The sequence below is a fragment of the Ailuropoda melanoleuca genome, chromosome 14 (assembly GCF_002007445.2).
Source record: "Ailuropoda melanoleuca isolate Jingjing chromosome 14, ASM200744v2, whole genome shotgun sequence".
NCBI classification, from domain to species: Eukaryota; Metazoa; Chordata; class Mammalia; order Carnivora; family Ursidae; genus Ailuropoda; species Ailuropoda melanoleuca.
Genome location: NC_048231.1, coordinates 66536286 through 66560829, shown reverse-complemented (window position 1 = coordinate 66560829; position 24544 = coordinate 66536286). Strand labels below are relative to the sequence as shown.

General features: G+C 33.5%; 1 protein-coding gene across 1 annotated transcript in view; it reads left to right on the top strand.

Moving 5' to 3' along the window:
- Positions 1–24544, top strand: part of TRAPPC8 (trafficking protein particle complex 8) — a 68194-nt gene that overhangs the window by 23625 nt on the left and 20025 nt on the right. Inside the window, exons 10-18 of the mRNA XM_034642196.1 lie at positions 5100–5231; positions 8917–9141; positions 10097–10205; positions 11779–11973; positions 12587–12717; positions 14913–14987; positions 15478–15604; positions 16020–16174; positions 22570–23012. Of these exons, the coding sequence (XP_034498087.1) occupies positions 5100–5231; positions 8917–9141; positions 10097–10205; positions 11779–11973; positions 12587–12717; positions 14913–14987; positions 15478–15604; positions 16020–16174; positions 22570–23012 (1592 nt within the window). The remainder of the gene's footprint in view (positions 1–5099; positions 5232–8916; positions 9142–10096; positions 10206–11778; positions 11974–12586; positions 12718–14912; positions 14988–15477; positions 15605–16019; positions 16175–22569; positions 23013–24544) is intronic.

Sequence of the window (24544 nt, the reverse complement as noted above, 5' to 3'; positions counted from 1 at the left end):
TTTTTTTTTTTTTTTAATTTCTTAAACATGTTTTCTTTCCATATCTCCAAATAATTCACTTCCCTTTCCCCCCTTTAAATCCCTGCTCCTGCTGTCCTGGTTCATGTCCATAATGTCCTTCTGGACTGTGGCCCTTTTCCTCTTTGTTCCCTTGTCTACTAGTCATTTTATCAGTCATGTCCTTCAGATAGTCATCTGCAATACCCCAGGTTATCCTAAGTGTCTCTATCCTCCCCTCTCATATAATGCTATAAGACCTGACTTGTCATATTATATTGGAAATTATATTTAAGTTCTTGAGGGTAGGAAATTGTGTTGTCTTGTACATACTATCCTCAGTGCCTGGTGCTGGCCTTGGCATATGGTACATAATTTACATATGCTTGTTGAACTGAACCATTAATTATTCTAAAAGGGTTTCTGTAAGATATTACTAATTAGGTTAAGCAATGATATTAACAATGTCAAATAATTGATATTGCGTGGATACTGACCAATATGAACAGTTGTTAGATATAAACTATTTGGTAAAGCTGAATATAGATTCTTGAGTGTGTTGATGTTTTGTATTGTTATAAATAATCTTAACTTGGGTTTGACTATGTTGCTGTTTTTCAATCTAGGGATTATCAGTGATTGTAAAGGGAAATTATTGTTTTAGGAGCTTGAATAAAAATTATTTGGAGCAAATTCTTCTGTCTGCATTGCAACCTTGTTATTTTCTACCATTATTCTTTTTTCCTTTCCAAGTTTGTTTTCACCTTTTCAAACCTGGATGATTTGTTTTGTCATGAAATTTAAAGAAACTTGTCATAATCATTGTTTCGGGGTGTGAGATGGGATGAATGGTGGGACGTTTCCCCAGAAATTGTCATTCTCAGTGGTTTTTTTGTGCTATGCTTTTCAGATATTTCTCTGAGATAACTTGAAAGTAAAAACTACTAGGCATAGTGTGTATAAAGTTATGTTAAATTTTAACTACTAATTGTGTTTATGTATGCATTCTGTCAATTAAAAAGGCTTATAATATGTGAAAAGTGCACTTGTCTTGAGGATAGGGAACAGAGTTACATACTCTTGACATTAATGATTCAGATTTCCAAGATTTTGGTTAGCACGGTTTTGGAAAAGACCGCTGTGAGGCCTGGGTGGAAAGAGTTATACTTTGGCTTTATTTCCTGGACTGCAAATTTAGGGGCAGGTGGATCTTATTCTTGTTATGTGCTGGGATTCTCAGGATGACAGAGCAAACCCAGCTAATAATAAAACATGGCACAATTACCACCAGATAGGACAGTATGTCTGAATTTGGTGCTTAAGATGTGATGTTTTTTCCCTACTGTGTTTATGTTTCTGTGTTGAGTATTTATTCTGGTCTTAGTAGCCCCTTTGTCTGTTACTGCATTTAAACACAGTAAGTCAGTTTTTTTCCTATCAGGGATAGTAATAGCAGTTTTTACAAGTTTCTCCACCTTGTGAGGAACTGTTCCTGTGGTAAACTGATCAGCTCATAGCACCCTCCCTACTAACTTCAGTTACAGAAGGAAAAAATATGAAAGCCATCCTTGCGATTTGATTTTTTGAAGTCTATGCAACAAGTGCCCGCATCAGTTGTGTTTTTATGGAAACATTTATTGAATCCTCTACCTCAGATGACTACCCCCCCCACCCCCAATATTTATCCTATTTTAAGTTAATGTTGCAGTTTTTGTTAAAATTATCTCTTGGGTTTTGGGCAAAGTTCATAGGCTGGTATTCCTGTTGAAATAATATCACAGATTTTTTTTTCCTTAGTTCCTTGTAGAGCATATGTAATGGACTTGTCATATCATAGATATGAACTACCACTAAAATAAAACTTTATTCTTCAACTCATTAAAAGCCTCTGCTTTCCAGATAACCCTATCACTTTGTGAAATTCTTTCATTTTTTTTCCATCAACACTGAGAGCAGTTGTTGTTTTCTTTCAAGGCTACTTTTTTTATTTAAAGCAATATATTTTCTACTTCAGGTGTCATTGTAAGAGACAGGGACTGCAGAGGAACAAAGTTGCAGTGAGTCATGGGGGTAGGGCATTCTGCTCAGCAGATGACTTCTTTCTCAGACAACTGCCATGCTGGATACAAGTGTGAAATTTTACTTCAGCTAGACTAATATATGCCATGGACCTTTGGGTTTTCTCCTAAATTGGTCAGCCCTTGAGTATTAAATTTGACAATGCTGAGGGTTTACTGTGCTGGTCTTAAATGGATTGTACATTAGAATCATTCACACACCATCAAAGGGGTTTAGGGCATGGTCCTTATCTTAATCAGAATGTCCAGGATTGCTGCCCTTCCAAGTTTTCTAGTTTAATGAAGCCTCATAGGCAGTTTAAAAAATATGTATGTATTTATGCTATATGTCTGTATGTGACTGCATGTGTTTGTGTGTACATACTAGGAATAAATTTATAGCACTTAAAGAAAAAGACTGTGAAATACTATTGAAAAGCCAAAATAAAATTCTGAAACAGAAGAAGTAATTAGAGGGAATTACCTTTTCCAGATATTAAAGATGTATGATAAAGCTACAGAAATTGAAACTGTTTACTGTGATAAAAAAGAGTAGTGGAGTAGAATGAGAATTTAAATGTAAAATATGATTAGGTGTCATTTAAAATTAGTGGGGAATGTTAGGTTAGTCACTAAGTGGTATAGTGACATCTAGCTGTTTGGGGTTGGAGTCCTATCTTACTCGCTACATGATAATATAATTGTAGCTTGACTAAGTTATAATATGAAAAAATGAAATAAATATATATAGCAGAATATATGGGAAAGCATTATTTTTTAAAATCTAGGAATAACATCCTTTCTTAGTTTGACGCAATTTCTTGAAGCCATAGAGGCAAAAGTTAGTATGCTTGATACTGAAGAATAAACTCTTTCATGTCAAAATTGGGAAATACTATTTGCAAGTGTATGACAAAGGCCTAATATTGATTAAGTGTACAAAGGGCTCTTACAAACCACATAATCACAAAAACCCATTCACAAAAGAGTATAAGTGAGCAATTCACAGAAAAAATACAAAGACCCTTAAACATATGAAAAGATTGCCAGACTTACTATTAAATATATATTGAAGAGCAAAGTGCCGTTTTTTTAAATAAAAGAGGTAAAATTTTTAAAAATAATTTTTGGCTGAGTAGAGTGGAAAACATACACTCTCTGTTGATGAGATTATATTTTGGTACTACTTTTTTGTAGCAGTTTGGTTCTATCGATTAGAATTTGAACTATATACATAGCTTTCATTAACTCAGCAGTTTTACTTCCAGAAATATGTCTAGTAAAAATATGTAATCACTCAAAAATGCACATTTTTTGTAGGAACAAAAGTAATAAAAGTATGAAGCAATATTAAATTATCAGTTGGAGACTGTATTAATAAATTGTGGTATATTTATATAACAGAATACAATGTAACTTTAAAAGAAATAAGAGCCGTAGATGTTTTAGAAGGATGTCCATGATACTATATTAAGTCCAAAAAATGAGATAAAGAATATTCTGTATAAATACCATTTATGTATGAAAAAGTATGTGTATTTTTAGAAAACTGTATATACTTAACATAAAAGCACAAGTATAGAGAGGGAGAAATGACAAATAACACCACCAAGCTGGTAACTGTAGTTAACCTCTGGCAAGTCGGATGAGGCATGGAATGGGGAAGAAAGATGTTCGCTTTTTTCCCCCCCATTTATTCTTTCAGGGAAAAAAAAACATTTTTTAAAGAAGAAAATATTTTCCTAAAAATTAAAAATGCACTCCCTAGCTTCCCTAAATAATTCTGATGTAAACCCTTGGATAAGAACTACTTGTCAGTTATACATTCCTGATTTTCCCACTTTTACTAGCTTTTGGATCTTACTTGGACAGAAACATTTGATCATTTAGCTTTTGTCACAAGGGGGTTGAAATAGGTAATAATATCTACCATTTACTGAATGCTTTCTAGATTGTTTCCTCAGATCTGTTTCCACTCTAATTTTGTGATTGCTGCAGAGATAGTTATAATAATCAATGATCTATGAGCACTTTTTTGATGTAACTATAATTTGTTGACATTATTGCATTTAAAGTAAATGTTTTCTGTTTTCAACTCTCCCTGGGGAAAATAATGGCAGCAGAACACATGGAAGGGCATGGTAAGTTCAGCTTGAGAATAGCTGAAAACCTAGAGAAAGTTTTGGTGAAAATGTTGTTGATACTTGATCAGCATCCTTCACTACTTTCTCTGTTACTTGTAAAGTGATGATGCCTCTTTCATTTGAAAGGTTGTCCTTATGGATGAGGATGTAAATGTGGTGTGTGGTTTTTGTAGACACTGCTGTAAGAGTCCATTGAAGTGGAAACTAATTTGAGTTGTACCATTTAGTAATAATGCTAATAGCCGGTGATAATCTTTGAAGGGGAAACCTTCTAAACTTTTTAATGAGAAGCAGTCATTTTGGTATTCTTGAATTAAGCAAAAATTGAGAATTGCTTTTAGATGCAGTAAACTTAATAGAGGATAAAGCAGTAGATTAGATTATTTCATAATCTACACGCATTCTCTTTTATCTTTCCTTTTTTTCTTGGATGGATGGAAATATACTATTGGATATCTCAGATCAATTTCCTGAAGAAATGAGATTAGTGTGAATCTGTTGTTTTCTGGGCTCTCCTTTCTGCTTTATCTTTAATCTGTATGCCTGTATTAAATTCTCAGTTTATATACTTTCTTTTTTTTTTGCCATTTGAAAAGGGATTGCTTTTCTTCAGAGATTTATTACATGCTGCATATCATAACCAGACATTTGGCTTTATGAAAAGCAAAAGAAAATATTTCATAGTAGGGAATTTTTTTAAGGATTTTGAGAAAAATTTGTGCTTGATTAGAAGAAAAAATCGTCAAGATTGGATTGCCCCTTGATATCTGCCCTCAGATACTCTTATATTAAACAGTGAATATGTTATATATTATTTTTAGAAAGTAAATTTTTTTTACCAGTTATCTTTTTACTTTTAATTTTGTGAAATTAACCTTATTTTCTTTTAAACATTAAATAGGATTCTGATCTTCGAAGCGCACTTCTTTTGGAACAGGCGGCACATTGCTTTATAAACATGAAGAGTCCCATGGTTAGAAAATACGCGTTTCATATGATATTGGCAGGCCATCGGTTTAGTAAAGCCGGGCAGGTGAGCGCATTTTCTTTAAAAAATAAAAATTGTAATAGATAATTTAGCTTAATTTTCGTTATACTTTGTTATTTGCTTTATAAATGTATGTCATTCGTCAGTTTTTTATGATTTAAAATTAATCTTAAAAATGGAAGCAAATTTTGTTCGGAGGTAATGTGTTATATTGGTAAGGGCATGAGATTTGGATTTAGATAATTGTGGGTTTCATTCTTAATCTTCTGCTCACAACTTGACCTAGGTTTAAGTTACTTCTCTGAGCCTCAGTTTTTGTATTTATTTTGGAATTTTGCCCAAATTTTTCTGAGGTTAAAGCAAATCATATATATGAAGGGCTGGATATACTGAATGATTTAAGCAATTTTAATTATCCTTCTTAGTGGTTGGACTCTCTCTGCTTCAGCTCTGGTCTTCTGTTATCTCTCAAAGTGCCTTATAATGATACTTACTAAATATTTAATGAGTAGAAATCATCTCTCTCTTGTCCCTGGAAGCAGTTGGATTAGAGAGATCTTTATTATTTTAGAGCGATTTCTCCAGCCCCAGTTGCCCCTTTAAGTATTAGTTGGAGGAAGAGTTGCTAGAGGCAGAGTGGTAGCAGCAGTAAGTGGTGGTTTACTGTAAATATAGATAAGTGTGGATTGAAGAATCATCTCCGTATTCCTGGGACTATACAAGGAGCTTAGCATGTACCCAAAAAACCATGCTCTTATCTCTTAAGGAGCTTTTTATTTGGCAGGGGAATATGAGGACTTAAAAAAATTTGGTTAATAATGAATTTTGATGAACATACTTACATTTTTCAGATTCTGCACTAACCAGGCATGTCAGTGTTTTAAATTATATGTTTTACAAAGGTGCAAAGAAACAAAAGTGTTCAAAAATTACTCTCAATTTCATGTAAAAATGCCATGATTTTAAAAGACAAGTATTTCAAGATTGGGGTCCTCCGTCTATTTTTGGAAACTGGCAAGTTAGAAAATAGGTGAACTTGCTTTATATTAGATGCGGAAGTGTAAAAATATTTATAAAATTAAATATCTTTTTATGGTAAATGATACACTCCATCAACTAGAATCTCTCAGGTTCTAAAGTGGAACAAAATTTTAAACTACCATTTTTCACAGCCCTTCTTCCATAGCAAATGCAAATGCATCTGAAACATGTTATCCCATTGTTTACTGTCATTTAAAAGTGTTTTATTCAAAAATTTACAAAATTTAATAAGCATGTGGTTCCCTTTGCTTGGGAGGAAATTAAATACCTCATTAGGAATGGTCCATTGTCTTATTAAAAATAAGTCATCCTTTTTCCACATCTTTGTCCACTTTTGTGAATGGTTTCATTTATGAGCACAGTGATGTCATTGGAACTGGAAACAGCCACTCATATTTCATCTTCTGAAATTATAGGGCATGTTGCTTCTAGGAAATGCATGCAAATTAAAAATGCTACATTTGTAGTAGGTTGACATACATTTACTATTTGGCTTATTAATCTTTTTTTTTAAAGATTTTATTTATTCATTTGAGAGAGAGAGACAGCACAAGCAGGGGGAGAGGCAGAGGGAGAGGGAGAAGCAGACTCCCCGCTGAGCTGGGAGCCCAACATGGGGCTTGATCCCAGGACCTGGAGATCATGACCCAAGCCAAAGGCAGATGTCTGACCATCTGAGCTACCTAGGTGCCCTCTTATTAATCATCTTTAACTGTAGTTATCTCATGGAGTTAATGATTCCAGGGTACCCAGTTTTGTATTTTGTGACCACTCTGTATATACCCTGTATCCAGAAAATCTCTTTCTCAGACAGTATGTAGAAACTGAAAGTATAACTAGAAATGCTTTTCTATTGAAAAAACAAATATATGTCCTATTGTAGTTGATCAAGAAAGGTATCTTCCTTGGAAGGTGGGACATAGAACACAAATAGTTGTGACTGAGGCCAAGTTGTTTCTGAGAAGCATCAATTTTTCATGACATTTCCATTAAAATGTATGTTGTTGGCAGGGATGAGAAGACACTAGAGAAGATCATATGTATAAAGAAAGGCCATTTCTCAGGCTTCTCTGACTGAGAGTTCGTGCTGAATCGCTTATCTTGTCCCCAGCATTTTTTAATAGTTCCTTGTTTTACCATTAGTTTTCCATTAAGAATTATGAACAAGTAAAAGGCATTAAAAAAAAAAAGAACTGACATTACCAAAGATTAAAATTAGTAAAAAAAATTTAAGAAGGCGCTAAAGAGGGTATATGTGTTTGTGTCCAGTATATTCCTGGACAGTGTTTCAATTTTTACTTTAAAAGGCAGACTTTAAATCCTTGTTACTTTTTGAATCTGTTGAGATGCTTTTCCAAGAAATCCTAAAAAATGCACTTGAACTTAACACTTTGACATATTAAGTTGTTTCTTTGTATCTCTTAGTTTTTAAGACTCAGTGTTTATGTTCCTTTTTACTAAAAGCAGGATGGAGATTGGGGGTGTTTTTTCAAGAAACATCACTTAAAAATTATTTTGAAACAATCTCAAACTTATAAAAAAGTTACAAGTACAATTCAGAAACTTTACCTGAGTGATTCAGTACTTTTCTACGTGGTGCCTCATTAACCCCAAATACTTCAGGACATATTTCCCATTTCCTAGAAGCAAGACTTTTTCTCCTTTATAACCATAATACAATAGTGAAATCAAGAACTTAATACTAATACAGTACCACTAGTTAATCCTCCAACCTTATGTAGATTTTGACATTTGTCCCATAAATGTCCTTTATAGCGTAAAGATCCTGTTCAGAAGGATCCTTTGACTTTATGATCTTGATACTTTTGAAGGCTACTGGCCAATTATTTTTATAGAGTGCCCCTCAATTCGGTGTTTCCTCATGATGAGATTCAAATTGGGTATCTTTGTAGGAATACCGTAGAAGAGAGACTGAGTTCTTATATTGCGTGCTGTTAAATGGCAGGTGATTTTAATTTGCTTTGATTACTTACCAAGAAAACATTTCTTTTAAAAAACAAGCAATCCTGGATATACATGGTACAAAGTTTGTAATCCACCCTGGACAGGGGAGTAGGTACAAGAGTATACTCTGAAACAAAAGGTTTAGTGGAGTGAAGCCTCTTCCTTGATACCAAATCCCAGTTTAAAGATAAAGGTTGTCTGAATTCAGAGGGTGGCAGTGATAGGTAATTAAAGTCAAATATCTGCTCACAGGTATGGCAGGCTGCAGGTGGGCAAAAGAAAAGAATATGCCATACTCTTACTACCAAACTAAACAGTAGTTTAGTTAGCAGTCAGCCCAATGCAGTGGTAGAGAGATGACCATAACAAAATTAGTAAGATAGTTCTCAGTTATAAAATAACAGCCTAATTCATGACTCTGTATGCTACTGCTCTGAAAACTCCCAGGTGGGTTTTCATAAAGTCATGAATCATTTTTGACTTCTTTGACTTCCTGCCCTTGGACAAAACAGTCACTTGCCTGCTTCAGGACCTCTTGTTTTTTTAGTAATAATTGCAAAGGCGTCTTCATGAATGTTAGTTTCATTTTCTCATCATTCCAGTCTCTGTTAGAAGAAGCACCAATTACCAGGATCGTTATTATGTGTGTGTGTGTGTGTACTTATTTTTTCTAGTCCAAGAGAAATTTGGATTGTAATACTTTGTTTTGTTTATTTTCTTTCAGAAAAAGCATGCTTTACGCTGTTATTGTCAAGCCATGCAAGTTTACAAGGGAAAAGGCTGGTCTCTTGCAGAGGATCACATTAATTTCACTATTGGACGCCAATCGTATACCCTTAGGCAACTGGACAATGCTGTGTCTGCTTTTAGGCATATTTTAATCAATGAAAGTAAACAGTCTGCTGCTCAACAAGGGGCCTTCCTCAGAGAGTATCTTTATGTTTACAAGGTGAACACTTATTTCAGTAGTAGGCATTAAAATGATATTTAAGTCATTATTTTTAGTGAAAAAGAAAAACTCCTTTAGTAGGAGTTTAATAAAATGGTTTTCTTAGAATTTATGTAATTATCTGCCATAATAAAGTGTGGCAGTATGCCCTTTGGTCGTAGATCTGAGTTGCATTGCCCTTCTACAGATCTTTAAAAGGGAATTTTAATATTCCAGTAAACATTTGATCTGTGCCTATTCTTGGAACTTAAAAAAAAAAAAAGAAGAGATAACACAAGCTTTCTGGACCGCTTCATTATTATTATAATTTTTTGAATCATAACTGATTCTGTAATATATTGGGTCCTCATACCATCCTTTGGAGAAAGTACATTCCTTTCTTTTCCCTATGAACGATGAAAAGGTATGTGTCTATGGGAAGTGGGCGTATTATGGCCTAACCCAGAAAAATTAATAGGAAGGAAAAATACTTCACTGAGACAGGAGGTTAGAAAATACAAAACATTGTTTTACAGAAAAATTTACATTTCAAATTTTTTAACTTCAAAATTTTTTCAAATTTAAAAAATTTTTCCTTAAGACTTAATAATGAATATTTTATCTATCCTGCAGAAAATACCCTTTGATACATTATTAATTTGAGATCATATGGGTTAGAATTTTGGCAGATGGGATGCTATGATTCACAGGAAGTAAAGTGCATAGCAAAATAACAGTTGGAAGTTTTCCATCCAAAGAGAACTAATTAGCTGAGGAACTTTAGGAAGATTCTCTTGGCCGGAATAAATGTTATTTAAAATTTTATGGCTGATATATTAAGTAAAACTAGTAATTCTTTTTCTTAATATTCTTGCTTCACGTATTTTTAATACCTTGCATATTAAAAAATGAGGAGGCAAATACAAAGAAAGTGGAATTTTCTCAAAAAATTCTTTTTCTTCTCTATTTCTCCTAGAATGTAAGTCAGCTGTCACCAGATGGCCCTTTACCACAGCTACCTTTACCATATATTAACAGTTCAGCAACTCGGGTTTTCTTTGGCCACGACAGACGACCAGCAGATGGTTTGTAAAATTTTATTTGGCCTTGTTACCTAGTGACTATTTTTTTTTAAGTGTCTTTTTTTTCTTTATTTAAGAAATGATGTTGTAATTGTTAAAGAATATTTGAAAATAAATAACTGCACCAAATTACTTATCCTGCCACCTAAAGGTAACCACTACTTCAGTGGTTTTCCTTCCAGTTCTAAAAGCTAAAAATAACAACAAAATAGCTGTAATTATAACGTGTTTTCTCACATAGTATAAAGAATGCTCATGTTATTATATAGTCTTACTAAACATTTTTGATGGCTGTAAGATACTCTATTCAGTACATATAACTTTAATATTTGCTTGTTATATAGTTGGACTGTTTCCTTCTTTCCTTATATAAAATTATGTTGTGATGGACATTTTTGTGGATAAAACTTGTTTTCTTAACTTTTTATTATGGAAATTTCAAATATACATAGAAGCAGAGAACAGTTGCCAATGTTCTGCTGTTCTTATAAGACCTTTAAGACACAGGCTTATTTTCTCAGGATTGAGCCTTAAAATAGCAGTACTGGGCCAAAAGTATAAATATGTTAAAGTAAATTTGTAATTCTAAGCATTCTTATATTTGAGCTTATTAATATGTTTCTCCTTAAGACTTAATTTAGTATTTTATTTAAAAATATTTATCATTGGGTGCCTGGGTGGTGCAGTCAGTTAGGTGTCCAACTCTTGGGTTCGGCTTGGATTGTGGTCTCAGCATCCTGGGATCAGGACATTGGGCTCCGCGCTCAATGCGGAGTCTGCTTGAGACTCTCTCTGCCCTTCCTTGGTCCTCTCTCTCTCTCAAATAAATAAATAAATCTTTAATATATATATATATATTTATCAAAATGTTTATGGCAGCATTGGTTTTAATAGCAAAAAAAAAGTAACGATAGAGGAGATGAATTGTTAAATTTTGGCATATTTATATGATGGATTCATGCTGTAGGACATGAGTGAAATTGTTCTATGTGCTTCAATATGGATAATACACCATAATGTTGAGTGGAAAAAATTATAGAACGATCAGTCAAATGTAATTCCATTTATATAAGTTTCAGGCATACAAACCAATTCATACAATGCATACATTGTTTATGTATACGCTAATATGTGGTAAAGTAAAAAGTTGTGGAGATGAAGGAGAGTAATAGGATTTGGGAGGGTTACACAGAGGACAGTAATTATTTGTAACATTTATCTTACAAATATTTGGGATCTTATGACAAATGTTGACATTTGTTAAATTCCAGTATATAAATGTTTGTTATTCTCCATGTGTTTCTATACATTTGAAGTATTTCATATAAAATTGTGGAATATTAGGAAAAATATATTCTTTCAGAGTTCAGAAGAAAAGAACAACAGTACTATAAGTCAAGTTCCAGTTAAGCTAAGGTTAATAAGAGGATATTCTTCTCTCAGATAATTAAACAGGGGAGAGTGAGTATGTATATATATTTATTTCGCTACCTTGGATTTTTATTTAAAATATGTTTCGTTTGAAGGCAGATGTTAATAAATGGTTGCTTAATTGTGATTTTTTTTTTTTTTTTAGGTGAAAAGCAAGCAGCTACTCATGTAAGTCTTGATCAAGAATATGATTCTGAATCCTCTCAGCAGTGGCGAGAACTTGAAGAACAGGTTGTAGCTGTGGTTAACAGAGGAGTAATTCCATCCAATTTCCACCCCACACAATACTGTTTGAACAGTTATTCAGATAACTCAAGATTTCCACTGGCAGTTGTAGAAGGTGATATGCTTGCATTTTTATTCATGGTTTTTTGTTTGTTTTACTTACAGCAGATACAAAATAATTTTCTATGTGCCAAAAATCACTGGAAGCTGGGCATGAAAAAATAAATTAGAAAATATAACTTAGTGAGCTGCATTTATAAAACCAGGCGTTGTGGGCTCTAATACTAGTGTATAAGTGTGCTATTGGAATATAGAAGAGAGAATGACATTCGTTAGTACATAGAAATTGGGAAATCTAGAGGAAGTCATTTTTTTTTAAGATTTTATTTATTTATTTGAGAGAGAGAGCACAAAGGGAGAGTGAGAGGGAGAAGCAGACTCCCCACTGAGCAGAGAGCCCGATGTAGGGCTTGATCCCAGGACTCTTGAGATCATAACCCGAGCCTAGGCAGCTGTTTAACCGACTGAGCCACCCAGGCGTCCCTAGAGGAAGTCATTTTAAAATTCATTTTAAAACTGAATCTTGAATAAATGGAAATGTACAAGGTGGTAAAGGATAGTTTAGGCAGAAATGCAGAGCTGTGAAAATAAGGTGTGTTTAGAGAATTGAAGCATAGGGTAATAGGTGTGTTTTATTAAAGTTATTAATTTAGGCCTTTCTTTTGTAGAGCCAATAACAGTCGAAGTGGCCTTTAGAAATCCTTTGAAGGTTCCACTTTTGTTGACTGATTTGTCATTGCTATGGAAGTTCCAACCAAAAGAGAGTAGTGGAAAGGATAATGAAGAAGTTAAAGAACTAGTAAGTTATTAAAAGGTATTTGTAATAAGCATGTTTCAGTAATAAGCCTAACAGATGCATAACATTTCAATTTTTTTCTGTTCAGTGAGCTACAGTTATTCTTTTTTGTGCTTATTTTCCCTAGTTATAAAAAGTATGACAAATGCTTATTGTTGAAAATTGAATATACAAAGAACATAAGGAATAAAAATAAAACTGTCTTCTCAGTATTTGGAAATAAACGCTTTAACACTTCTGTATCTTTCCAGTCATTTCCATTTGTATGTTTTCTCTCATATATGGGATTCTTTCATATTGTGTATGTTGGGTTTTTTTCATTCTGTGTTGATTCATATGCATATTTTGATATTAAATTGTCTCACTCAATATTCATTTCTGTGTAATATTCCATCATGGATGACCTGTAAGCTCTTCTAATATCTTTCCACTCATAGTTGTTCTAGAAGTTTCCATTTGTTTACTATCATCATAATACAGTGCTGAAAATTTGGGCATATATTATCCCGATAATTTCTGTGGTGAAGATTCCTGGGCATGCAGTTAAAACATTTTAGGGAATAAGCATTTTGGTACTCGGTTAGTTTCCCAAAAGGTCATAACCAGCAAGCTTTTCACTAACAGCACATGGGGTTGCATATCTCATCTTTACAGCATTAAGTATTCTAATTATTTATTAAAAAAAATCTTACGGATTTGATAGGTAAGAAAAATGCTATTTTTTTTTTATCTCATTCATTAATTTCTGGTGAAATCGAAGTTCTTGTATTTCCTTTTTTGTGTATTGTCTTTATATGTACGTATTTATCTTTTTCTTTTCTTATTCTTGTCTATAATAAGCTCTTTATCTGAGTTGGTTATTTTTGAAGCAGGAATGACTTGAACAAGTGATTTTTGTTACCAAACTGATTCTAAGAGAAATAACTGGGACAGTACATTTTTTACCCATGTATTAGGTTATTCACCAATATCTACTCTATAACTTTTACTTTTTTATACTGCCTTGCTATATGCTTTAGAAATGTGGTAAATATTATTTTGGAATTAGGAAATACCCCAAGATTTTGGCACTGAGTAATGGAGGGAGAACTTGAAAGAAGATGTATGTCATACTAACGTCAGTAGAAATTATTTCTCTTGAAGTGTTTTGATTTTTAAAGATTGCCTTATTTAAAGTCTTGTTGGTTAAGTCCATTAAAGACATTTTGTGATTATTTACACTCATTATGAATAGTTTGAAAGATTGAGATTTGGTAGGCTCTAATCTGGGAATTTTAGCAACCTCATGAGTTTTTCTAATGTTCTTTAGATGCCCGGAACACAAATTATAGAAGCTTGGGAAAATTTTTTTAAAAGATCCATTAGCTTCTTAAGTATATTAGTCTGTTTAATATATTAGATTTTAAAGGAGGTATATTAAAGTTGAGTGAAAATTTTCATTGTGTGTAATTAAGTTACACTTTTTCCTGTAAATTTCAAACTCTTTGGATTTCTTCATAAGCTTTTGCTGATGGGCTAAGATGCTGAATTGGAATTTAGGGAAATGTAATTTTTATTTATTGTGTGAAATAACTAACTTCATGGTAAAAGTAAAACAGTGTTTATGAGGACCAGCTTTACCCCAGGTGTGACTCAGTTAATTCTGCTTTGTTAGATGGCCAGAGATGATATAGTCTCCTACAGAAGTTCTTGATTCACAGGACGCAGGCCTTTTTTGCTCTCTCTTACTGCCCTTATTATCCACCAGTCTTTTATGCATCTTGTTTAGGTGACATTATTTTGCGTAATTGGCCAATTTGGAAAAAGAGGCTAGTCAGAGTAAAAGATAGAGAAATTTGCTCTGATTGCAAGATTAAATGGCTGTTTTGGCCATTGTTGACAATTAGTAACTGAACTTTACCTCTTGAGGTTTTATCCTCTTGGTGGCTGCAACTTTGAGTAGGTTACTTACCCTCCTCACTTGAATTGGACTGAATGAAATGAAAAAATGTATGTGTCATGTGTTCTGCTACTGTGTAGCTTTACTCCACTTGTGAAAGTAAAACACTTTGCATATTGCTTAGCACATAGTAAAAACCTAATAAATGCTAACTATAATTATTGTTACTGTTCTTAATTAAGTATTGACATATAGGAATGTTAATATTCTGATACTTTATTCATTAGAATGTATATTTTACAAAATAATTTATTTTCAGGTAACAGGTGAACCTGAAATGATTGGAACTGAAGTTATTTCAGAATTTTTAATTAATAGTGAAGAATCTAAAGTGGTAACTATTTTATTATTTTTTTGTCTTAACCCTTTCAAAAAGTAAGATACAAATTTTAAACGATTTATTCAGTGTGTTTTATATTCTAGTTTTCTTAAATGCTAAAATTTAGAAGATCAGGAAACAAGAATTGCACAAGAGGAAATTGGTGGGAAGAGTAGATTTGCAGTGGTCTTTAGTTTGTTAATTTCCAAAGAAGCCTGGTGAAAAATTTTTGCTTTTTTGGGTGCGATCAGTGTGGTAATCTCATATGACATTTGCTTTCCCAGAATATTTTGGTTTTTGTTGACTTCAAAGTGTTAATGAAGAAGATCCATGCTTGTTCACAGATTTTCTTTTGAAGAAAATGCTTTCCAATATAAGAAATTAATTGATTATTCAAAAGTTTAGCTCATGAGTTTATATTTTTGCAGTATTACAAAATTTAGGTATTGCACTATTTAAAATATTATGAAAACAGATAATAATAGTGACTTAAATATCTCCACAGGCAAGACTAAAGCTCTTTCCCCATCACATAGGGGAGCTGCATATTCTGGGAGTTGTTTATAATCTTGGCACTATTCAGGGCTGCATGACAATAGATGGCATTGGTGCTCTTCCTGGATGTCACACAGGTAAAGCTATAGCATTGCTAAACAGATACAAAACTAATAATTAAATGTCCATAGAATAAAATGAATGAAAATGAGGTGTTTTTAAAATAGGTTTAATGTACCTTAACAAAGACATTTAGTCAGATTATTTGGGTTATTTTAAACTCTGCCAGTGCTTCAAAGATAAACAACTTTATTCCCTTCTAATGTATTTTCTATCTGCAAAGTAAGTAAACCCTAATGAGAAATTAATCAGCATACAGCAGGTGTGGTTAAACATAAAAATAAAACACGTATAATTCTTTGATTAGCCACGCTACTCATTAATTGTTTATAATTTTTCTGGAAATAATCTGAAAGTTACAGTATTCGAGCTAAATTGATATCATTTAGCATATCAAATTATTTTAGGGCATTGATTGTTTTTTTGTTTCAGGAAAACATTCCTTGAGTATGTCAGTCCGAGGGAGACAGGATTTAGAAATTCAAGGTCCTCGACTTAACAATACAAAAGAAGAGAAAACATCTATTAAATATGGTCCTGATCGACGTTTAGATCCCATTATCACGGAGGAAATGCCACTATTGGAGGTATTTCACTTTTTAAAATTCCATGGTTTAATAAATTGTCTATAAGATCAGATAATATTTTCAACAAATTAATTTTAGACTTTGAAGTTATTGATATTACATTGAACCATACTTTTTAATTATTATTAATCTATGTTAAATAGATCTAATTCACAAAGCTAAATCACAGCCAGGTTATAAAATATAAACCTCAAAATATTAATGGAAATTGAGAAAATACATTTAAAGAACACTTTGTTTATTAAAATCAATGACTAATAAAATCAGTGGCTCTTTTTTCATAAGGTACAAAAATAATATGGGAATTAATGCTTATAAAAAGTTTAAGCAAAATAGTTAAATATATGAATAAAAAACAATATTCCCTTCATTCTGTTTCCCACCCCATCCTACTTTCATGCCATCTAGGTTAAAGCTTTTTTAGTTACAGAAGATAGAAACTGATGGCTAGGTATAGCATTAGCCAAAAAAGAGAAAATGTTTATTATTTAGTTGGATATTGGAGCATCTCTTAGAAACTGAAGTATTGTAGAACAATAAGTCTCAAAGAAGAATAAGGACGTGGCACCTTCAGGAAATTTAGCAGCAAATGTTTGTAAGCTTTAGAAAGCATTGCTTTTAATATGACTTTAGTCTAACAACTTTTCTAGTCTTTGTGCCACTTTATTACAAATTTCAAGTTTCTGGGAGAGAAATCTGGCCTACCTTGGATCAGTTGTGTACCTGAGAGGCAAACCAATGGCAGAGTCATGCAGTATTACAAACACTGGCAGAAGGTCTTTCCTCCTTCATCAAGTTTTCCTAGTAGGGGAGTTAGAAGCTTAGCCATTTACCTTCTAAAAGTTCTAGTGTTATTAAATTGGTGTTTCTCTTTTCAGGCCTTTCACTGTACATTCATTTATAGTTTTAGTAATTATAAATGGAATCATATTGCATATGTTACCCTTACTTGCTTGGTCTTTATTTTCATTCAGTAAAAATTCCTTTTCTTTACAGCTATATATGGTATTCTTTATTTAGACACATCATAATGTACTTTAACCATTTATCTGTTGATGAGTGTAATTCTGGTTTTTTGTCATTACTGACAGTTCTTCAGTAAATCACATTATGTATATATGTTGTCCATGTTCTAGTTTAGACTAAAATGGAATATCTGGGTAAATAAAACATTTTGCAACATGCTACAAAATTACCTTCAGTGAGGCTATAGTAATTTGCGCTTTGCTTGAGAGTGGGAGTATCGGTTACCTGACATCTATGCCACACTGGATATTATTACTTTTTTTTTTTTTTTAACTTTTGTGAATTAGGTTGGTGAAAAATAACATTCTTTTTATTTACATTTTTCTAATGTCTGTTAGGATGATCAGTCTTCATGTTTTTTGTTCATATGATTTTTTTCCTTCTGTGTGTCCATATGATTACCTGTTGATATCCTTTGAATTAGGTATCATTTCCCTTTTCTCATTGGATGATTTTTATGGGCACTAATCCTGTGCCTATAGTGGGGGCAGGGTAGGTATGTTCATGAAAAGGTGGTGTGTGTTTGTTGAGGGGAGCTACATGTATTCTGCCCAGGTTTTCCACTTGCTTAATTATGTTTCATTTAAAGAGTTGTGTAGGGCAGATAAAAGACTTATAGACTGACTTCAGTGCTAGTTTCTGGTTGATAAATATTTTACACATACTTTAACTTTGATTTGGTGTCTTTCACCATGTTAATCATTTAACATACATAGAGTCCTGATTGTCCTTTGTTGCTTCTGAGTTTTACTATTACTTACAGAGACTTCTGTAGTCAAAACTTTCATACTTTTATTTTTTAATGTCTATGTTCTTTTTTAAATCCAAGGGAATAATACTCTTCTAAATGTCTAGGTGTAGGGAATCAAACTTTATTTGTTCCTGGTCCTAATGACCATTAATTGAATATTGGCAACTCATTATACCATCTTTCTAATACAATAATATCCTGAAATTATGCACACCTTTTTTTGTTTTGGGGGGATTTTCTTTGGAATACCTGTTCTGTTTGATGATACCTGTTCTGTTCCTCATCTTTCTATGTCAATACTACATGCTTGCTTTATCATTTTTCTTAACCAAATGTTTCCCATAATCTTTAATTTTTTTTCTTTTTTCTTAATACTTGTGCGATTTTTACCCAAGTTTGTCAAGTTCCCATAGTAATGCATTGGATTTTTATTAGGTTTTGCATTGCTACGCCCTAGGGGTTCTAAGGCTGAAGATGGATTGAAATGAGTTGGGATCCAAATTTTATTTTAGGTCTAGTCATCATTTTAGGTTAGAAATCACTAAGTGATAAACAGTTTGCTTGGAATTTCTATACGTAAGCATTTGCTAGCGCTTACTTTCAAGAGGGAAGATTCTGACTACTCTGGTTAAATTGAGATCAGTTGGTAGAGGACACCAAAATACTCCATTTTTATTGATTGTACTAGCTTCTAATTTTCACTGTACCATATCATTATGATGGTCTTTGTTATTAAGATTGGTAAAAGTACAAATGGTTTTTAAGTGCAGTACTTCTCAGATGACATATTACGTATAGAGGCTTACTTTTAGACTCCTTTCTAAGCCCCGTCTCTAACTATCTGACCTTGGAAAGTTTCTTCTCTTACGAAATGAGGGAAGTTGAACCAGATGATGTTTGATTCTAAATCTGTTTAACTCAGTAGTCTTTAAATTTATTTTGGTTTTGATAGTGCTAGTTCTGTACTTAATTTTTCTTCTTGTACACCATAATGGATTTTTAAAAAACTTTATTGTTATAGATGCTGTTCTCCTTGAAGAGGGTATTTTAACACCTGGACCTCTTACTCTACATAATAACAACTGGTGTTTTGTTGTTTAAACAAAAAAGCTTGTGAAGTGAATAACAAACCACAATAGGTCCATACCCTAAATGTTTTACCTTAAGAAAACATACAAATGTACACATTTATTCATTATTTTGGGGGAGAGGATGGATTTAGGTCAGAGACTTTTGCTGTGAGTTCTTTGTATTGGTACAGATTTCCTAATATGAATATTGTTTAACTTTCATGCATTCACCCACATTCGTAAGTTGTCATTTTAAGTTTCCAGTTTTGGTTTCATTAGAGTGAGAATCTGAAGATCATTATTAAGTAGTTTAAGTACAATATATATCTAGATTAGAGTTTAATGAAAGCAATACTTTCAGGCAAAGATAGAAGCAGTTTACATAATAATTTAATTAAACAAGTTTGAGAATAAATAGTAACTCTTGATAAGGAGAAGAAGGAGGACATAGTAGAAAGCCTTAAGTCGCTAATGTTCACTTCCTTAAACATCACTCAGTATTTTCTGCTGAGGTACTAGAGATATTGGTTAATCTAACAAACCACAATATGAAGTCAATTAAAAAGACCTTTTATTAGGATCAACAATGGTAGACATTAATATTGGTAAGGGATTTCATGGAATATTCCTATTTCTAATATCTTATGTCAGAAGTATTTTATATAATTTGACGTATTTAAGGGAGTAGTGAAAGAAGTGACCAGTCTAGTGTCTGATGAAATAATCTCTTATAATATGTGTTTACCGAGACAAGAGTGAGGGTGAAAATTACTGAAGTTCACTGAGAAGAGATAAAAATTAAAATGTCATGTGTATATTACTTTGTATGTAGCACGCTGAAAGCAAACAGGAGCTATATCCCCAGAAACTGGGGATTAGAAATATTTTGTTCTTAAGTTGTATTCAGGAAAGTGGTGTCCCTCCAGAACTTTCATCATTTATTTTCTTTTTACTTTTTGTTAGGAAAAATTTTAATATAGAAAAGTAGAGGGTGCCTGGGTGGCTCAGTTGGTTAAGTGTCTGCCTTCAGCTTAATCATGATCCTGGGATCCCAGGTCCTGGGATCAAGCCCTGCATCAAGCCTGCTTCTCCCTCTCCTGCTCCCCCTGTTGTGTGCGTGCTCTCTCTGTCAAATAAATAAATAAAGTCTTAAAAGAAAAAAAAGAAAGAAAAGTAGAAGAGCAGGCCTCTTGGAGTCCCCACTGTGTAGGCATTAGATTGTATATACGTACCATAGTTTATTCAGTGAGACTTGTGTCATAGACATTTGATTTGTGTCCAGTCATTTGCTCTTACAGACAAAACCACAGTGAATATCCATATGCATATCGTTTTCTACTCACACACATACATCTTTAGGGTAACTTAGTGGAAGTTAGAGTCTTGGCCATTTAAATTTGAAGCTTTAACAGAAAGGACTTTTAGCATCTATATGTTTAAAGTAAAGGCTAGATATACTAATTATCCTTAAAGAGCCAATGTTTAGTAAAATTTTTATTTTGAAGATACATTCCACAGTATCTACACATGATGCATCACTGCTTGCTAATTGCAGCACCCTTCCCATTTTACCAGCGCCTTAGCCTTCCTGAGGGTGTTCAGGTGTCTGTGTATTTTAGTGTGTCTTTGTGGTACTCTTTCAGCTGTTCTTGACATATCTCAAAATTTACATTCCTTCACAAATTTTAACTACTTTAGTGTTTATTTGACAGTGTCTGATCAGTACGTAGTCAGTGTCCTTAATATAATCCTATGCCTGGTTTTTTTTTCTTCTTAACCTGTGTTTTGGATTTCTACGTTAATTCCTTATTTCTCATACCCATTTTTATTTTATTTTATTTTTTTTGTTTTTTGTTTTTTTTTTTTTTTAAAGATTTTATTTATTTATTTGACAGAGATAGAGACAGCCAGCGAGAGAGGGAACACAAGCAGGGAGAGCAGGAGAGGAAGAAGCAGGCTCATAGCAGAGGAGCCTGATGTGGGGCTTGATCCCACAACGCTGGGATCACGCCCTGAGCGGAAGGCAGGAGCTTAACTGCTGTGCCACCCAAGCGCCCCCTCATACCCATTTTTAAAGCTTCTGATGTCCACCGAATTTATTTGCTTCCTTAAGACTATGGCCATAGTGAATTCCATTCAAATTTAGATGAAGAAACAGATATTTCCAGGGTGCCTGGGTGGCTCAGTCTGTCCTCGGCTCAAGTTGTGGTCCTGGGATCCTGGGATCGAGCCCTGCTTGGCAGGGAGCCTGCTTCTCCCTCTCCCTGCCCCCAACTCGTGCTCTTTCACTATCTCTCTCTTTCAAATAAATAAATAAAATCTTTAAAAAAAAAAGAAAGAAGGAGAGAAAAATAAGTATTTCCACTGGATTTTAATAACTCCTGTTGGACTGCCAGCCATAACTCTATTAGGGCATTTTTTTTCATACTTACATCTTTATATACTCCTCCTTTCTTAGATACTGTCAGTGTTTTATTCTGACATTTACACTTAAGCATCTTTTAAATGCAAATAACTTACTAGATGATTTCGTTAGCCCATATTTCTACCTCTCTAGTACAGCTTCACATTCACTTATCTGAAATCCTGAGGCCAGATGTGTGTTGGAAATCATTTTTTATCCTTAATTTTTAGAAAGTGTGTGTGTATATGTGTGTGTGTGTGTTTACATCCAGAGTGTTATGTAACCTCTGTTGGGTTTTTGGTAGCATCTGGAAATCAAGCACATTAATATTGCGTGAGTAAACCACATGAATATCATACTGAATGGGAAAGGGTATAAAACCTCTGTTAGTTAGATCAGGTTCACTCCCATTGAGTTACTCAAAGTTTGAGGTTGTTCAGAGCTTTTTGGGTTTTAAAATTATGGATATGGGGGGCGCCTGGGTGGCACAGCGGTTGAGCGTCTGCCTTCGGCTCAGGGCGTGATCCCGGCGTTACGGGATTGAGCCCCACGTCAGGCTCCTTTGCTATGAGCCTGCTCCTTCCTCTCCCACTCCCCCTGCTTGTGTTCCCTCTCTCGCTGGCTGTCTTTATCTCTGTCAAATAAATAAATAAAATCTTTAAAAAAAAATAAAAAAATAAAATAAAATTATGGATATGGAATCATAGATCTGTACATTCTTCCCTTTTAAGATCTCTGGTATATATTTGCATCTTGATGTATAAAAAATAGTTGAATTATTTTTCAAGTTGACATTGATAATGGCTTTTCAACTGATGATTATTTAATTCAGATAGCCATGTTAAATTACTGGTAACTTGTTCATGGTGTACACAGTTTTCAGAGTTTTGTTGATAGCTCACTTGTCACTGATGTTTTATCTTTAATTCATAACCCTGCAATCTGCTATTGAATCACATTGGTCTCTGTCTCATCTTTTCTAAAATGGAGTTGTTAATTGCCATATATTTGGAGAGATATCAAAGAAAATTAATAAAGTAATTGTAAACCTTTAGTAAAGAAATACAGCATCTTAAATTGTTATTCTTTAAAGATTCGGAATTTTTAACAGACAATATAATAATATTTTTTCCCTCCAATGCAGGTGTTCTTTATACATTTTCCTACAGGGCTCCTCTGTGGAGAAATCCGAAAAGCATACGTAGAATTTGTCAATGTCAGCAAATGTCCTCTTACTGGATTGAAGGTTGTTTCTAAACGTCCAGAGTTCTTTACTTTTGGTGGTAACACAGCTGTTCTAACACCACTGAGTCCCTCAGCTTCGGAGAACTGTAGTGCTTACAAGACTGTTGTGACAGATTCTACCTCTGTGTGTACAGCACTCATATCATCAGCTTCCTCTGTAGACTTTGGCATTGGCACAGGGAGTCAGCCAGAGGTGATTCCTGTTCCCCTTCCTGACACCGTTCTTCTACCTGGAGCTTCAGTTCAGCTACCCATGTGGTTACGTGGGCCAGATGAAGAAGGTGTCCATGAAATTAACTTTTTGTTTTACTATGAAAGTGTTAAAAAGCAGCCTAAAATACGGTGAGTTATAAAACTTTCTTGATTTAACTTCTGTGTTTAATGTATGTGCACAAATTCAAATAAACATTTTGATATTTGTTAACATGTCATTGTTTCTTAAGAAATTACCCCCTTCCAAATTATGTATGATGTTTATATTTAAGCTTGTCCCTAACATAGTTAGTTCTAAGTAGCCAAAAGTAGAAAAAATGAGGCTACTTTAATCTTTTTAGTGGCTTCTATCTATAAACTTCATGGTTCTTTGATACAACTAAGTACTCTGGCCAAAGTTACCACATAATAATGAAATTCACAGGTACCATTTGTATATGAAGACAACCTGCTTATAGTCATCCTGTTTCAAGAAAATTACTTTGTTTTACCCTTCCTTTTCCCTTGTGCCCTCTCCTGACCCCTGAGAATGTATGGGGGGAAAAGTATGTATTTGTAGAACAGATGATTAGGGTGGTGTTATAATGACGATCACTGAAGAAATCAAACCTTGGTGCTCACAAGGGTCGGGGGCCTATATTATTAAATAACAGATTATTTTATTTGTGATAATGCCATTTTCATTTTTATAAAATTAACTAGGAATAACTGCGTTACTCTATTTATTAATGGAATTTAAAAATATCTGGTAAGACTTCCTGTGAGGACAAAATGATACAGTATTTATAAGCATGGGGACATTTTAGATACAATAAATATTAATTCTCCTTCAGAAGACAGTAGAGCATACTCTGGCCAAGGCAGTCAGGGAAGGCTTCGTGGAATATAGTAGTGATGAAATGAGCTTCCAAAGAAAGTAAAGATTTCAGAATTTGGATATCAAGGGGGATAGGCAGAAGAATAGTGGGTATTCCAAGGAAGTGACTATATATAAGTGAAGAAAATATTGGGAAATATAAACTGAATATAGCTAGTTTGGTCACAGTGTAAAATATGTGTAAAAGAAGTAAAGGGATAACCATTAGAACTAATAAAGGAATTCAGTAAACTTGTAGGATACAAAATTAACACATAGAGATCAATTGCACCTCTATACGCTAATAATGAACTATCAGAGAAATTTAAGAAAACAGTCCTATTTACAGTTGCATAAAAAAGAATATCTAGGAATAAAGGAAAACCTCCTTTAACCAAGGAGGTGAAAGACCTGTACTCTGAAAACCGTAAGACATTGATGAAAGAAATTGAGATGACACAAATAAATGGAAAGATATACTGTGTTCATAAATTGGAAGAATTAATATTGTTAAAATGTTCATGCTACCCAAAACACTCTACAGATTCAATGTAATCAGAATTCTAATGACATGTTTTACAGAACTAGAACAAAGGATCCTAAAATTTGTATGGAACCACAAAAGACCCCAAATAGTCAAAGTAATCTTGAGGAAGAAGAATAAAGCTGGAGCTGTCATGCTCCCTGATTTTAAACTGTATTACAAAGCTATAGAATCACTGCAGTATGATACTGGCACAAAAATAGACACAGATCAACGGAACAGAATAGAGAGCCTAGAAATAAATGCATGTGTATGGGGTCA